At 36.0% G+C, this 17721-nt stretch overlaps 1 protein-coding gene across 7 annotated transcripts in view; it reads left to right on the forward strand.

The window, feature by feature from the left end:
• The first annotated feature begins 3139 nt into the window (after positions 1 to 3139).
• Positions 3140 to 17721, forward strand: part of LRRCC1 (leucine rich repeat and coiled-coil centrosomal protein 1) — a 36327-nt gene continuing 21745 nt past the window's right edge. Inside the window, exons 1-7 of one of the 7 annotated variants that reach the window (XM_053559116.1) lie at positions 3140 to 3540; positions 5823 to 6028; positions 6324 to 6389; positions 9408 to 9575; positions 12143 to 12318; positions 12416 to 12625; positions 17307 to 17503. In XM_053559116.1, the coding sequence (XP_053415091.1) occupies positions 3452 to 3540; positions 5823 to 6028; positions 6324 to 6389; positions 9408 to 9575; positions 12143 to 12318; positions 12416 to 12625; positions 17307 to 17503 (1112 nt within the window). In that variant the 5' untranslated portion in view covers positions 3140 to 3451. Of the gene's footprint in view, positions 3541 to 5822; positions 6029 to 6323; positions 6390 to 9407; positions 9576 to 12142; positions 12319 to 12415; positions 12626 to 17306; positions 17504 to 17721 lie in introns of those variants that run through there. The other 6 variants (XM_053559119.1, XM_053559115.1, XM_053559118.1 and 3 more) reach the window with 6 other exon arrangements.

Consider the following 17721-nt stretch of genomic DNA (forward strand, 5'->3'; position numbering starts at 1 on the left):
CCACAGGTTGAGAATGGCTGACCTAGAGGATGGTAAAGCCAGTGAGTAGATTCCAGTTTCACCTCCTTTTGGAAGGAGCTGCAGACACATTGCAAAGCATGTGATTATATGAAACACTGGGCACCAAGAAGTTCTCTTGTGAGTTCTTGTTCTCAGTAATGCAAAGAATTGAATCACAGACCAGGAAAAGCAGGAAAGAATTTTTACTGATAAACAAGGAAAAGCTCCAGTAAGTGGAGGGGTAGTTGAGAGAAACAACACACCACCTTCTAAAGCTAATTCTACACTTACATATTTTCTTTTTTTTTTATTATTGTTGGGGATTCATTGAGGGTACAATAAGCCAGGTTACACTGATTGCAATTGTTAGGTAAAGTCCCTCTTGCAATCATGTCTTGCCCCCATAAAGTGTGACACATTCCAAGGCCCCACCCCCTTCCCTCCATCCCTCTTTCTGCTTTCCCCCGCTCATAACCTCAATTGTCATTAATTGTCCTCATATCAAAATTGAGTACATAGGATTCATGCTTCTCCATTCTCGTGATGCTTTACTAAGAATAATGTCTTCCACTTCCATCCAGATTAATACGAAGGATGCAAAGTCTCCATTTTTTTTAATGGCTGAATAGTATTCCATGGTATACATATACCACAGCTTGTTAATCCATTCCAAAATGTGGAAACAGCCTAAATGCCTACCAACCCAGGAATGGATTTACACTTATATATTTTCTTGTAAACTCTTTGGTAATGTCCAGCTTGTCCACCAATAATGTACTTGTCCCAATCAGTCATTCTTTAACCTACCAACCACTGGAACTGACCCTTTACCCCAAGACCATTACCTAACCACAGCCTGTTCCCTTTTGGTCACACAAAACTGATGGACGGTTGATGTCAAGAAATTTGGAATGTATGTTGTAACTGCCCTACTGGCCAGATCATTAATTTTAATATAATATGCAGGGGGGAAAGAAGGGTGGTTATAGATGTATGTAAGTGCAACAGGGGTACCTAGTTTGATGATACTCTCGTTTTTGAGACAGCTGTTTTTATGCCAATCTTTATTGCTCCTACACAGGAATTTATCTTAGTGCTTTTAAACTTGCATTAGTTACCCTTCTTTCAGGAAATTAAAACAGAAGAAAAAGAGTTGCAGGGTGTATTTATGCTATGCTATGCTGTTCAGGTCATACAAAGGACAGGTATTTTTAAAATGGAGGCACTTTGGTCATTTCTAAACTTCTTGTTGAATAGGGCATCAAGGCCTAACCCTTCAGCAGGAAACAGTGAATTGTGGCCATGAATTTCAGAATACGGTGGGTGTAGCTGAATTAAGGCATTTAAGCCTGGAAATATCTTCAATGTTAGATTTGAAAGCTAGGAAACAAAATTTTAAATATAAAATAAAATAATTGGACTATGACTTAGTAGTTCATATAAATGAACTGTTAATATAAAGAAAATACACAAAGTAAAACATTTTCAATATAAAATACCAACCATCAAATCAGATTATACTCAAAATTAATTTTAAGATTTTTGTTGTATATTAACCTCAATTTTTCCACATTACATGTAAACAATAAAATAGGCAACCTAATGCAATGTGTTCTTCTATGTACAAGTATTTAATAAGATATTTTTGTTTGAAAAAAATTTAAAGAAAGGAAAAGAGTTGTACTTTTATCTAGTTCCTAATGAGTAGCCACTAATTTGAGATATACAGTAATTCCCTCCTATCTGCAGTTTTGCTTTCTGCAGTTTTAGTTCCTGCAGCCAACTGTGATCCAAAAATATTAAATAGAAAATTTCAGAAATGAATAATTTATAAGTTCTAAATTGCATGCTGTTCTGAGTAGCTGATGGAATACTGAACAGCTCCATTCCACCCTATCCCTTTGACCAGCATAGCCATACAGTATATGCTATCTGCCCATCAGTGATTCAGTAGCCCTTGAGGTTGTCATCTCACATCATTACAAAAAGAAGAGGAAAGCAAGACCCTCTCTGGAAGAAGAGGAGATGGAGGAGGAGAAAAGGAGGAGAATAGAAAGGAAAAAGGAAGAAAAAGGAGGAGGGGAAAAATAGGAAGAAGATGGGGAAGGAAGAAGGAATAAAAACGGAAGGAAGAAGAAGCCCTGCACTGTGGCTCAAACCTGTTATCCCAGCACTTTTGAAGGCCAGGCATGAGGATCTTGTGAATCACTTAAGGCCAGGAGTTTAAGACCAGCCTGAGCAAGACCCTCACTCGGCTCTTCTAAAAAACGGAAAAATGAGAGGGCATGGTGGTGCCAAGCCAGTAGTCCCAGCTACTCAGAAGTATGTGGCAAGAGGAGCTTCAGCTTAGAAGTCTGAGATTGCAGTGAGCTATGATGATGATGCCTCTGCACTCCAGCCAGGGTGACAGTGAGACCTTGTCTCAAAACAAATTTAAAAAAGTGGGGTGGGGGGTAAGTACACTACAAGAAGACATTTGCATAATTTTTATTACAGTAAATTGTCCTAATTGTTCTATTTTATTATTTATTGTTAGTCTGTTACTGTGCCTAATTTATAAGTTAAACTTTATCATGGGTATGTTAGAAGGAAAGAACATAGTTCAAACAGAGTTCAGTACGATCTGCCGTTTCAGGCATCTATGGGACAGGCTGATGGGGGCTATAATGTCTTGCAATCCTATCAGATAAGGAGGACTAGTGTACCTTGCCTCTATTTTTTAATATTACCATGACATAGGGAGCAATCTAGCCAGCAGTTCTTTAACCTCATACAAGTGTTGTTTTCCCACCTATAACATCATTCCTGCCCCTGCCCCATACCCTTAATCTAGTAAGACTACTCAGTTGTCCGTCACTACCTTTTAGAAAATTTACCCACTACCCACACTCTACAGTTGGCTTAGATGTTCCTGTGCTATTTAGCTGTAGCATTCGTCATGCTGTACAGCAATTCTGGGTTTCTTTCACTGGATCAGGAACAATAATGGGCTTCATCTTATTCTTCATCCCACAGGGAAAATGATGGCATACAGTAAGGCATCCCACCGATGAATCAACAGGAAGTGCAATGGCCAGTGAGGGAACAATTTACACTTATGTAAGATAATGAAACCGGCTTCAGAAGTCACACATCTATTACGGAAAAAAATCATACAGAAATAAGATACATCCCTTCGCGCCTCAATTCCCACACGCCCAGAAAGGAGCTTCGCTATACGGCACGCCTCAAGAATAGCACAACAGATGCCGTAAAAGAGGGAAAGCCCTTGGTGACGATCAAGCTTTCCGGCAGAGTCGGGGCGGGAAAGTTCCCGGCTGTCGGTTGGAGGAGAATCCTCGCCCCGCCCCCTCGGGCCGACATGCCTCGCTCCCCGGAGGCGTGTTCCGGTCTCTCGGACCCAGCGCTGGACGCCAGTTAAGATCTTACTCCCCGTCGCCAGTTAAGTGCCATGGAGGCGGCGGTGGAGGCAGAAGTTGAAAATGAGGACGGCGTCAGCAGCTGCGCAGATATATGCTTCATGGACAAAGGCCTGCGAAGGTAAAGGGCGCTCCGCAGTCGGGAGCGGCCCGCGCACCCACAAGCCTGGGATTGTGGGCGGCGGGCGGCGTCAGCGGAAAGGAGGGGCGTCCCTGCTTTGCCCGCTAAGACCGCACATGAATGCAGTCTGGCTTTGGGCTGCCGTGTGCCACCGAAAGTGCTCTATCCAGGTGCCAGATTGAATGAGCCCTGCATTCCTTCCCGCCCTCGTCTGCTGCCTGGCGTTTCCCACGGCTCTGCTTAGCATTGAAATTGCCCCCCCCCAATTCCTGACCACCCTTGCTTTTGCTGTTTATTCTTTCTTAATTGGTTATTATTCCTTTCTTTGCTCCCCCACCCCTATTTTGGCAGTAAAATCAACTTTATTTGGCCACTGTGTCCAGTTTCTTTGTTGATTTCGTGTTCGTCTCCTCTGCTTCTCCTACCCTGAAAAAAGCATTCGCTGCCCCTCATTGCATTAGTTTTGCCTCAGTTTTCTTTCTCCCATTCTAATTTCTCTTTTATATAGCACTATAATACATGTGTTCATATAGTTTTTGAAAGTACTAAATATAGCATATTTAGTTTGCTGTTTTCCTGTCTTATGCAGCCCAAACTTGTGCGTGGCATATGAGATTATTTGTTCTGAATTTCTGATTGTTCTCTATCTTTTCTGTCTCCTTAGTCGTCTCCTACCATTTCTCCAATTAATGCTCTAAGATTAACCATATTAAAATACAGGCAGTTTCATAGTCAGGTTCTCTGTGCCTTTGCACATGCTGTTCCTTTGTAGAGTGACCCTTTCTATGCTAACATTGCAACTGATAAGTAATCTTGTTTTGGATTCTGATCTAAAATTTGCCATATGAACCCAAGAAAATGCTTTTCAAAGGGTTATTTATATTTAATAATTGCTGCGTGTACCGAATGCAGTCTGTGTGTGTGTGTACAAGGTAGTAATTTTTCTCATTTTACAAGTTATGAATCTGAGACCCCAAATCTAAATAATTTGCCCAACTGCTTGCAGTTGGTGACTAATTAACTTCAGATTCCAACCTGTTTATGTCTAATCGCTGCTTTTTGTACTATCCTACATTATCTGCACCATATTTATTTCCAGAAACTGACGTATGTCAGAAAATAAGCGTTTATCACTAAGTGTGTGTGTTAAGGGCGGCGCCTGTGGCTCAACGGAGTAGGGCGCCAGCCCCATATGCAGGAGGTGGCAGGTTCAAACCCAGCCCCCGCCAAGCAAAAAAAAAAAAAAAGAGTGTGTGTTAATAGCATAAATAAAGTCTGGTACTAAGTAAGCTTAGTAAAGAACGGAAGGTAGATAATTAGGAAATGCTTCAATGGATCACTTTTAGAGGTTGACTGGTGTGAAATTTACAAATGATACCCCACTGATACAGTTAGGTTTCCTATTCTTAGATATAGCTGCTGCAGAACCTAAAAATTATGTGTCCCTATTCCTGACTGTAGCTCCATCCAACACACCTAAACATTGTGTTTCCCTGTTCCTGACTGTAGCTTCATCCAGCACCTACACTATGTGTTCCTGAAGCTACTACCTTCAGGAGAGGCTTGAATTTATAGATAGTAACTGAGGGAGTGAAGAAATTAGTTCTATGTAGAGGAGGTGCCCTCGAACTTTCAACAAGGAAAGACAGGAACTTTTTCACTAGAAATAGCAATAAGCAGTACTTTCTTTGAAAAATCAGCTACAATGTGGATTAAATAGCCGGTGCGGACAGTGAAGAAGATAAATTTGTAAGCTCCAGCATAAGATCTGGTCTTATACTTGGGTTCTGTTAACATAATAACTGCAAGAATTTGGGGAAGTGCCTTAATTTCTATAAACTTGAGTTTCCTTCTGATAACCTACTGCTTAGAGTTATTTTAAAGAATTAAATAAGATAAGGAAACTGAGGCTTAGAAATGTTATTTGCTCAGGTAGCACAGCAAAAAAGTGGTACAGATTTTAGTTGGGGTATTAGTATTCCAGAGCCTTTACAATTATTGACTGCTATGCAATACTGCTATCATTCTATGCTGATGATTTTGCAAATAGAAGCTAGAAATGGTTTCTTATTGGCATAAATGGTCCAGAATACTGGTTTGTGTGATAAGAAGCACTGTGTTGTATGAGACATTTCAAAGCAACCATAAATAAGGATTTCGTTCTGGAATGAATAGGGTACGTTTACTATCTACATGCTGTTTGGTTAATTTTAGTCTACCATACTCTTAAAATCTACTTTTTACTTGTTTTTTTTTTTAATAATATCTATGTTATTTTGTAGCATATCAGAATTATCTTTAGATTCATCCCTTCATGCCATCAATCTTCATTGCAATAACATCTCCAAGATCAAAGCTATTGATCATATTTGGAATTTACAACATTTAGATCTGTCATCTAATCAAATAAGTCAAATCGAAGGGCTAAGCACACTGACGAAACTACGCACTTTAAATTTGTCCTGCAATTTGATCACAAGAATAGAAGGTTTGTAGGTGACTTTCATATAATACTTAACATAAGGAAGATGATTTAAGTCCATTTTTCTTCCCAAAAGACTGGAATAAATATTAGAATAAACTTTTGAAAACTAACCCTAGAAAATGTCTTTTGGAAAAAATATCAATTTTTCAAAAAACTAAGTATTTTTTCAAAAATACCAATAAAATTGATTTCACTGTTACAAGACTAGATAGATTTGCTTCAAAATAGTCTGAAATAATATTATAATGCTATATCTCTCTAATTCTTTAAATCCTACAAAGACTTTATTTTATTTTAGGACTTGAAGAACTAATAAATCTGACTAAACTAAATTTATCTTATAACAACATAAATGATCTTAGTGGTAAGTACATATGCTTATGTTTGCTGTAATGCTGAATGTTTGTTGCATGCGATGAGTTAGCTCAGCATGTTAGAAATCTCGGAATAGGGTGGCGCCTGTGGCTCAGTCGGTAGGGCGCCGGTCCCATATACCGAGGGGTGGCGGGTTCAAGCCCGGCCCCGGCCAAACTGCAACCAAAAAATAGCTGGGCGTTGTGGCGGGTGCCTGTAATCCCAGCTACTCGGGAGGCTGAGGCAAGAGAATTGCTTAAGCCCAGGAATTGGAGGTTGCTGTGAGCTGTGTGAGGCCATGGCACTCTACCGAGGGCCATAAAGTGAGACTCTGTCTCTACAAAAAAAAAAAAAGAAATCTCGGAATAGTAACCCAGTTTTTGACTGTCTAACTGGAAAGTGTGCTTCACTCATAGTTTTATGTTTTTGGTGCCAAAGCCACAGCTGAGTAAAAACAGTAGGAAAAACTCAGATGAGAAGGACCCATTTTAGGGGGAAATGTTTTAATCTTACATAATTAATCAGTATGCTGTTACATAGAGTGGAATAGTTCCAACAGAACTTTATATAGTGGTGAAAATGTTTTACATCTGTGCTATCTGGTATGCCAACCAATAGCTCAATCTGGCTGTTGAGCCCCTGAAGTGTAGCTAGTGCAACTTAAGGACTGAATTTATAATTTTATTTAATTTTAATTACATTTAAGTATAAAAAGCCACATGCAGAGGCTACTGTGTTGAACAGTAAAGTTATGTGACATTTCAAAGGCTGTTAAAAATGAAGGAACAAATGAAGTTATTTTTTCTGTCTTTGATATAGCTATGAAGATTTGACTGTTTTTAATTGATTAAAGTGATAAAATTTATAAATTTAGCAACATTTCGTGACTATTAAAATTATCTGTTCAAACTAGCAAAATTCCTCTAATTATCCTCATAATCTTTATCATATTTGAAATAGTTTTATTCATTTATTAACTTGCTTTTTCTCCCCACTAGAAAAATATTACCCTATGCCAGCTGCTTAGACTACCAAAAATATAAAGACCTAGTCTGTACCTTTAAACTGAAGTAGCAACTATATTTTAATTTTTTAAAACCTTTGTTACCCCAAAGACTCATATGAAAGCATTAGAGTTGAGTTTCAACCCTAGCCCTATTATTGCTGCATGATATTGAGCAAGATATTTTACATTTTGGATGAGGTTTTCTTATCTAAAAAATGTGACTGTTATCGGATAAGGTAGTTCATTCTCTCAGCAAATATTTATTGAAGATCACTCTATCAAACACTGTTCTATAGTGATGAACAAATAACAATAAACAGAAAGTCACAGGGCTTACATTATAGTGGGTAAGAAGAACAAGTAAACAAATAAGATCATATCAACCCCTCCCCCAAAGTAAGCAAAGATTTGAGCAGACACCTCACCAAGAAAATATACAAATGGCAGGTAAGCACATGAAAAAAATGTTAATCATCCTTAGTGATAAAGGAAATGCAAATTAAGACCACTTCACACCTAAAATAGCTAAAAATTTTTAAAGCTGGCAAAGTGCTGGTAAGATTGTGGAACAACTAAAACTTTATGTAAGTTGCCGGTAGAATTTAAAATGGTACAGTTTCTTATAATGGTAAACGAACACTTAAATATAATCATGCAATCCCATTCCTGGGTATTTACCCAGAAATATTGAAACATATCCTCATAAAGACCTGTATGTGTATATTCATGTGCTATATTAATATTATTGCTTTTTATATGACCACATTTATACGATTACTCATAACCTCTGAAAAATTGGAATTAACCCATATGTCCAACAACTGGATAAACAAATTGCACTATATCCATGCAGTGGAATACTACTTGGAAATAAGAAATGAACAATGATACATGCAGCAACACAGATAAATCTAAAAAAGAATTATGCTAAAACAAAGAAGCCAGACTCAAAAGGCTACTCTATATGATTCCAGTTATGACATTCTGACAAAGACAGAGAAGCAGAAATCAAAAATTATTGATTACTAGTGGCTGGAGATGAGAAAAAAATTATTATATGAGAGAACCTTTGGGGATGATGGAAATGTTCTGTATTTCAATTGAAGAGTGGTAGTTACAACTGCATATATTTTTTAAAATGCATCAAATTCTACACCTAAAAAGGGTGGATTTTAGTAACTTAATATCAGATAATGATAAAGACTGATGAAAATAAAAGGCAACCTTGTAACTTCTATACTTATTAGAATGATGATTTATAAATACATAAATACATCAGTAAATGATAGCAACTTAGATTATAAGAACATGAAAAGACTAAGGCAGTATCAAGTTTGCCATGTAAGAAAGGTTTGTTTTTAAAGATCATTTTGGCCACTGAGTGGAGAGTTGATTTTATGTGGTTGGGAATGGGAGTCCAGTGCAGTGTATGTAACCCTTGTCCACAGCAGCCACAGCTGAAGTCCTTGTGGACCAGGCACCAATAGTATCTGCTACCAAATGCTCGGATAAGATAATTCCCAGAGAACTAAATTAAATTAGTGCTATTTCTATTTATTTTATATTCAAACCGACAAAATTGGATTGGACTACAGCATTTTGCTTATGTCTGCTAATCAAAAATGATGTGTTGAAAGAGCCTAAAGCCATTGCTTCATGCTTGTTCTCAGATAAGTGCATGCATTGAGTGGGAAGGTTCTTTCAATTTGTTTTGTTTTGTAGAGAGTCAGAGCCTAGGAACCTCAGAATTAGGAGCTCAAAGAAATGCTAAACCTGTGTTTCTTCAGGCTAACAATTACCTTTACTGATATTATATTCATTAGAGGTAGCTGTTATTAATATGTTATTAATTAATTAATGTAATTAATGTTATTAATATGTTATTAATATCTTATTAATAAGCAAGCTCTTATTAATGTTACTCCTTAGCCTCTTAAAGTATAACTTATGTAACAGTTATTTTTAGTTAGCTATCAAAAAGACTACTGCTGTGGCATCTAAAAACTTTTTTTCTTATTGCAGGGTTGATCCCCCTTCATGGAATTAAGCATAAACTTAAATATATAGACCTACATAGTAATTGTATAGATAGTATTCATCACTTACTACAGTGTACGATAGGATTACACTTTTTGACCAATCTTATTTTGGAAAAAGATGGAGAGGACAATCCTGTCTGTCATCTACCAGGTATGAGCAATTAGTGCTTTTTGTAACAGTTAACATCCAAAGCTGCTTCATTTTCTGAAATTGGTGTTTATTAGACTTTGGTTTTAGTCTAAACTTGGTAATGTTGTATTATGTTTTGGGGAAACAAATAAATTAGTTTATTAAGAGAAACTAAATTGCTTTTAAAAGAACACAGGATGAATGGATCAGTAGTTCTCCTATTTAAATAGTTTTATATTTGATAAGTAAATATCTCAAAGTTAGATCATTATGATATATTCTAATATAATATTTACAGCCGTAAAAAAAATATTGACTATTTTTACTAATGGACATCTCCAAGATAGAGTAGGAGAAAGAAAAGCAAATTGAAAAGTAGCACATATTTGATGAGTGAAAACATCTAGAAAAATACATCGAAAAACTAATATTATTGGCTAACTGCAGGAAAGGGAACTGGGTAACAAGATCAAGTAACGTTGGGAAAAGATTATACTTTTTGGGTATATCTTTTTAATTTTATGCCATTTGAATTTATTATAGTATTGATTTTTTTAAAGCTTCAAGTTAACACAAGGTGTCCTTAAAGTTCATGTTGCAATTTACTATGTAAAACTATTTTAAATTACATATGAACTTTGTGTCCACTCTGTATACATAGATGATGCTGCTGAAATGCCATTTGATCCAATTTAGAATCAATCAAGTTATGAAAGATAAAGCATACTAGGCTGTTGTTTTTAGAATATGCTTATCTTATATTGCTTAACCACCAATAAGACAGAAATGTGTAGAATATGAATATGCATTTAAAGATGTGCATGAACATTGCGGGAACTTAAATAGCCTACAGTAGGAAGGAGAAAAAAAACTGCTTGGGTATGGGTTTGTTACAGAAGCTCAATTTTGTTATTCACATGCAGCTAGAAAGAGGCTTTTCACAATATAGAAACTTGTTTTGATAATTTTACTTCACAGAAGAAAATAATAGTCAAGAATTAGTTTCTTAAGATCGGGACAGGTGTGAGTTTTCTGGGGGAAACCTTTTTCTTAGCAGAAGATTTCCATTAATTTCTTATTTTTCTTTTCTCTGCTAACCCTTTGGTTAGATTTTTTTTTCCTAATAAATTTGTCTTAACCTCTGGTTTCTACAATTTGAATTTTTATTTTTACTTTCTTTTCTAAATTAGATACTTAATATGGTAACCCTCCCTCCAGAATTGAGAGGAAACTTATTCCTGAAATGACTTATCTTCCCTGAAAATTCCTAATACTAATTTGCCAGACTTCTTTCCTTCTTTTTGGAGTTCTTTTCTTCTAATCACTCCATTGGTCTTTGTAAGAAATATTTAGGTTTTTTTTTTGTTTTTTTTAGACAGAGTCTCACTATGTCGCCCTCAGTAGAGTGCCGTGGCGACAGAACAACTTCAAATTCTTTTGGGCTTAAGCAATTCTCTTGCCTCAGCTTTCCAAGTAACTGGGACTTACAGGCACCCTCAGTAATGCCCGGCTATTTTTTTGTTGTCATTGTCGTTGTTTGGCAGGCCTGGGCTGGGTTCCGACCCGCCAGCTCTGGTGTATGTGGCTGGCACCACTGAGAGCCAAAATATTTAGTTTTAAAATTACATTTAAGGAAAATTAAAGCATTCCTTTTACCCTAAATACCAATTTACTGTTAATTTGTCAGATTTCACATATTTAATTACTCTTAGGGAAAATAAACACATTTCTTTTTTTGTAATATCCAAACACCAACTCAAACCAGAAAAACATATTCTTTAATACTTGGTAGATGACCTATCTTAATATTAGTTACATGTAATTTAAAGGGAAATGTTTTAGTAATGCTCGATACCTCGTTAGGGAAATTTGGGCACTTTGATCATTATTCACATCATCCTGCTTTGTGTTTATTTACAGTATTTATGTTTATACTATTCATATTAAAAATAAAAGGTTAGCTTACACAATTGTACTTGTTTGATACATTTATAACTAATTTTTTGTTTGTTTTTATTTTTTTCTTTTTATTTATTTATTTATTTATTTATTTGAGACAGAGCCTCACTTTGTTGCCCTCAGTAGACTGTCATGGTATCACAGCAGCAACCTCAAACTCTTGGGCTCAAGCGGTTCTCTTGCCTCGGTCTCCCAAGTAGCTGGGACTATAGGTGCCTGCCATAACACCCAGCTATTTTTAGAGATGGGATCACACTCTTGCTCAGGCTGGTCTCAAGCCCCTGAGATCAGGCAGTCCAACCACCTCAGCCTCCCAGAGTGCTAGGATTACAGCGCCACAGCACCACGGTGGCCAGCCATAACTTTAAATTTTTTAAAGATAATTTTTAGACTTTCATTAGGAAGGTTATTTGGGAGGGGTGGAGAGAGTTTTTTCTTTGTTTGTTTGTTTTTTAAGTTAATTGGATGCTGAAGCAGTTGAATAAATAGCATTTGTTACAAGTTTATTGGTTGTTTTCTTGAACTAATTATATCATCCATGTTATGTATCTGGTAGCTGATAAGTTTAGTTTGTTCTACAAATAACCTTTTCCTTTAATGTTTAAATTTTTATTTTGAATGTTTTCAAGGGTACAGAGCAATTATTCTCCAGACTTTGCCACAGCTTAGAATCCTAGATTGTAAGAACATATTTGGTGAACCAGTAAATATGGCAGAAATAAATTCATCACACCTACAGTGCTTAGAAGGTCTTTTGGATAATTTAGTTTCTTCTGAATCTCCCCTAAATATAAGTGAAGATGAGGTATAGTATTGATTTTTTTCCTAATATAAAAGATACCAAATTTTAATTAATAAGTGAATGGAAATTAAAAGGATTTTGGTTTGTTTCTGTGTCATAGATCATTGATAATATGCCAGTGGTAACAGCACCTGACAGTGAGTTAGCTCATTTGGAGCAGTTTGCAAGTTCACCAGCAGATACTGATATGCCATCTTTTATATCTGGGTGTCCATCTTCTGAGCCAGAAAAAGTTAATCATGAAACTGATTTTCAGAGTGATATGAAACTTCAGAATCTAGATGATCAATTTTTACAGCTTCTCAATGAAGTAACTATTTTTCCTACTTTTCTTTATTGAAGAAAAAAAAGAGTTAAAAAATGTAAAATAAAAATTATGTATAAGCTAACCAACCAGAAGCAATCTATATTGAATGCATCAATATGTGTATTTTTGTTTTCCTTTACAGAAATAGGATTTTATTACAGTAGTAGTGGTAGAAAAACGTAACATACATTTTTTCATTCCTTTCCTTGTTGTCTTTTTTTACATCTTCATTATGTAATCTTTTTGTCTTGTCCACCCTACCCACCTTTTATTTCAACCTTAAGCAAGCTGAGAACTATTTGGACTCGATGTTTGTTAACATAAAGGATATTTGAGTTACTTTTGGCTTGTACTATCTCTACAGTTATTTAATAGTCAAAACCCCTTCTAAAATGGCAAGTTAATTATATAGTTCCTGCTTCAATTTCAGTTTTCAGCGGACCACCACCCCATTAGAGTTGTTAATCCTTTTTCACCCTGCTACTGATTCTGTGAACTGGGTGAATTACATTTCTAGAATTTACTGCTATTCGGTTCTCTAACCCTTGCTCCAGCATTTTTGCTCTGGTTCACAGCAATAGTTGTTTTCCTGGGCAACACCGTCTGATTGCAATTTATTATTACTTTGTTTGCCTTCTACCTGGGCTTAGGATAGAAAGATTATGGTACAGGTCATAGAGGCTATTAGTCAAATGTTAGTTAGATGTAGAAATTTTTGAGTGAATTTTAATACTCAAATTTCTTTTCTCAAAATAGGGAGGGAGAAAGAGTGAAAAATGTTTATGGAATGGCTTATGGCACTTTGGGTTTTTTTTAATCTTGAACTACTGTCATATTTCTAATATTAACAAAGTTGGATAAATAAGAGGTGTGCCTTAGATTAGTAAGAGTGAATAAGGATATGAGGATTCTGTGTGTCAGAAAGCACTAGAGATTTCAATCTGGGCTACATACGTAGATAGTGATAGAAGTGGGACAAGAATTCTGGCATACATATTCTTTGACATCATTGATACATATGGCAACTCCATTTCCTTGGTGTCGTTTTTTCATTTTCTAATGGATGACTTCTGCCAATGTCAGAACTTACATTTAAGCTTAATTTAAATTCAAAGTGAACTTTTCTGTTGCTCTTCAGCAATTCTCAATTCATTCTCATAACAACCCAAATCAAGTAGATAAAGATGAAGGTATTATTGTCCTTGTTATAGAAGAGAAACTCAGGAGTTTAAATAACTTATATAAGAATATTTTAGGCTCAGCGCCTATAGTTCAACGTCTAGGGCACCAGCCACATACACTGGGGGTGGCGGGTTTGAACCCAGCCTGGGCCTGCCAAACAACAAAAACAACTGCAACAAAAAAAAATAGCTGGGTGTTGTGCAGGCACCAGTAGTCACAGCTACTTGGGAGGCTGAAACAAGAGAATCGCTTAAGCCCAAGAGTTTGAGGTTGCTGTGAACTGTGACACCACGGCACTTTGTCTCAAAAAAAAGTAATAACAGAGGATATTTTTATTAAGAGAAAGAGTTGAGCTTCAAACCCAAAGCTCCTGATAGCCAATCACATTCTTTCCACTATGTCATGCTTCTTATTCTGCTATGGTGACAATTCTTTCTACTTTGTTAGCCAAGAATAGGAGTCTGTTTATCTGGAAAGAAATGTGATTCCCTGCTCCACATATTAAAAATGTTTAAGAAGAAACTTTTTGTTTGCTGTCTTGCTTGGTATAAAGAGTAAATATGTGATTTGAATTTTGTTTAAGCTGTACTCAAATGATTTTATTTCAAAAGTATGAATTTATAAGTAAAGTCATAACATGAAACATGTGCTGCACTATAATAAGGACATTTGTTTTTCTTAATCATGAGACTTTATAAATAATTACAACCTCTGAAAAGCTGTTTTGCCTTTAATTTTAATTCTATCTAGACATTTTATTATGAACATTTTCTTTTTTTTTTATTTATTTTTTTTTTTTTGCAGTTTTTTTTGGCCGGGGCTGCTGGGTTTGAACCTGGCACCTTCGGTATATGGGACCGGCGCCCTACTCTGTTGAGCCACAGGCGCCACCCTATTATGAACATTTTCATCCTTCAGTAAATTTGAAAGGATTTCATAGTGAATACCAATATATTTACCAATTAACTAGATTTATTAACATTTTAACTTCTTCATATATCTATTTTATACTTATTTCATCATATGAGGTCTGGCAATTACATTTGCGAACTTGCCACTGTGTGCTTACATTGGCAGCACTGTTACAAACAACTCCATTTGGTTTCATAACCTTGGTATATCAGTATTGTGTTCATGTCTACATATGGTGGTTTTGCTGAGTGGCATTGTTGTTGCATGTTTTTGTGTGCTGTCACTAGAATATCAGGGCTTGAATTAGAGCAACAAACATTAGTAATTTTTTTGCTAAACTTGGCAAGAGTAGACATGAAATCAGTAACATGTTAGTCCAAGGGGGATAATGCTGTAAAGAAAATGTCAGTTTACAAATGTATTAAACTTTTTTCTGAGGGGAGAGAAAGCATCACTGTTGAAGAGAGATCAGAGCAGCCAGTAACAAGCAGAACTGATGAAAACATTGCAAACATTTGTTGAATTATGCATCAAAATCATCACCAGATTGTGAGAAATATTGCAGACCAAGTAGACATCGATAGAGAAATACTTACAAAAATTTTAGCTGAAATACTTGGCCAACATAGCTCTTACATCACATAGCTGTTACCACCTCACACAGCACTATCTGTTTAGGGAGTTTTTAGCCAGTAAATTAACATACCCTCCCTACTCACCTGATCTGGCACCCCAGATCTTTTTTCTTTACTCAAAGATATGGGAAATACTGAAAAGAAGTGGGTTTTTTTTTTTTTTTTTTTGGTTTTCATTGTCTGTTGTTTGGCAGGCCTGGGCTGGATTTGAACCCTCCCGCTCCGGTGTATGTGGCTGGCGCCCTGGCTGCTGAGCTACAGGCACCGAACCTTCACTTTCATTCTTGAAAAACATTTTTGCTGGATGTAGAATTTTACATCAACACATTTCTTTTTCATTGCCATCTCCTGTCCTCTATAGTTCTGAGTGCAAAGTTGGTATTAATTCGAATCCTTGATTTCTTGTATGTATTATTCCATTTTTCTTTGCTTCTTTCAAGAATTTGCTGTTCGTTTTTAGCATTTTGGCTGCATTGTACCTAAGGATGATTTTCTTCATATTTATCCTGCTTGCAGTTTCTCTGAGCTTTTTGAATCTGTAAATTTATGTCTATATGTAATTTGGGAAATTTATGGTCATAATTTCTTCAAATATTTTTCTGCCTTATACTCTTCTTTCACATTCCACTTAGACTTTTTGATATTGTCCCACAATTCCTCAAGGCTCTATACATGTTTATCGTCTTTTATTTATTTGTATTTTTCACAATAATTTCCACTATCTTCAAGTTCATTTACTTTTTTTTTTTTTTGAGACAGAGTCTCACTTTGTCACACTCAATAGAGTGGTGTGGCATCATAGCTCACAGCAACCTCAAACTCTTGAGCTCAAGCAATTTTCTTGCCTCAGCCTCCCAAGTAGTTGGGACTACAGGCACCCTCCACAGCACCCAACTATTTTTTTTTTTTTTTTTAAGAGATGGGGGTCTCACTCTGGCTCAGGCTGGTCTCGAACCTGTGAGCTTGGGCAGTCCACCCACTTTGCCCCCCCAAGTACTGGGATTACAGGCATGAGCCACCATGCCCAGCCAAGTTCATCTACTTTTTATTGCTTCGTTTCTACTGTCAATCTATCAATTTTTACTTCAGACACTGTATTTTCCATTCCAGAATTTCCATTTGTGTATACTTTTTATTTCTTAGCTGAGTTTCCTTATCTTCTTATTTCCAACAGGTATATTTTCTTATTATCTTATTAAGCATAGTTATAATCATCATTTTAAAGTTCTTGCTCGCTTATTCAAACAGTCATTTCAAATTTGATGTTCACTGATCTCTTTTTCTCTTCAGAATAGGTCATTTTCTTGGTTCTTCGATAGTAAGTAATTTTGGAATGCATCCTTTTCAAATGTTATGTTTGAGTGACTCTAGATTCTGTTTTACTTCTCCAAGAGTATTCACATTTCTGTTTCAACAAAAATTTACCTTGTTTTGACTCAAACTATAAATTTGTCTCTTAGGCAACAATTTAAATTTCACTTTATTTCTTTTCCTTTACCAGGCTACTTGCAGTCAGACCCTATTATACCCCTATTGCCCTCTGGTTCTTCAGGCCCCAAAGTCGGTGGTTTTTTTCCTGCCTTAGATTTAGAATCCCTGCATGGTACTACTGATTGTGATATATTCTTGGGTTTAAAACAGAAACAACCCCTTCTGGTCCATTTTTCCAAGTGTTAACTCTCCTGTAGTATAATCTACATGTATTCACTTTTCAAAGTCTTCAAGTAGGTTTAGTTTGGTTTGGTTTGTATTTTTCCCAGAGTTTATAATTGTTATCTGCAAGGAGTCAACCTGGCAGAAGCTTGCTTGATTAAATTCCCCATCATTAATTTCAAACATTTCTAATTTATAAGTCCTTAATCTTATAAAAAATCATAATATTTATTAAATTTCCCATTTCAATCTTTTTATACTCAGTTGACTTTTAACAAACTTTGTTGGTTTTTTTATTCTAGACTTCTAATTCAATAGAAAATATTCCTGAGAAAGACATAAGACCAAAAAGAGACACAGATATAACTTCTGACAGTGACTATGGAAACAGAAAAGAGTGTAGTAGAAAAGTTCCTCGAAGATCAAAAATCCCATATTATGCCAAAACTATTCAAACTATTAAGCACCACAGTAAAAACTGCAACCCTGCTTTTGTAAGGTACTTATTATAGTTTTAAAAATTCAAATAAGGCATATAAGTTAATATGGCGGGCATATTCCTTAAAGTTAGTTATTTCATGGTGATATTTTTTCCCTTTACTAAGGGCAAAGAGTTGACTTTTTAGGCTTTGTGGCCCAAGTGTGGTCAGTCCATTCATACGAATTTATATAAAAGGATCTCTGTGTCATTACCTAAATTGTGAAATTAATGTATAA

Source organism: Nycticebus coucang, chromosome 13 (genome assembly GCF_027406575.1).
Source record: "Nycticebus coucang isolate mNycCou1 chromosome 13, mNycCou1.pri, whole genome shotgun sequence".
NCBI lineage: Eukaryota > Metazoa > Chordata > Mammalia > Primates > Lorisidae > Nycticebus > Nycticebus coucang.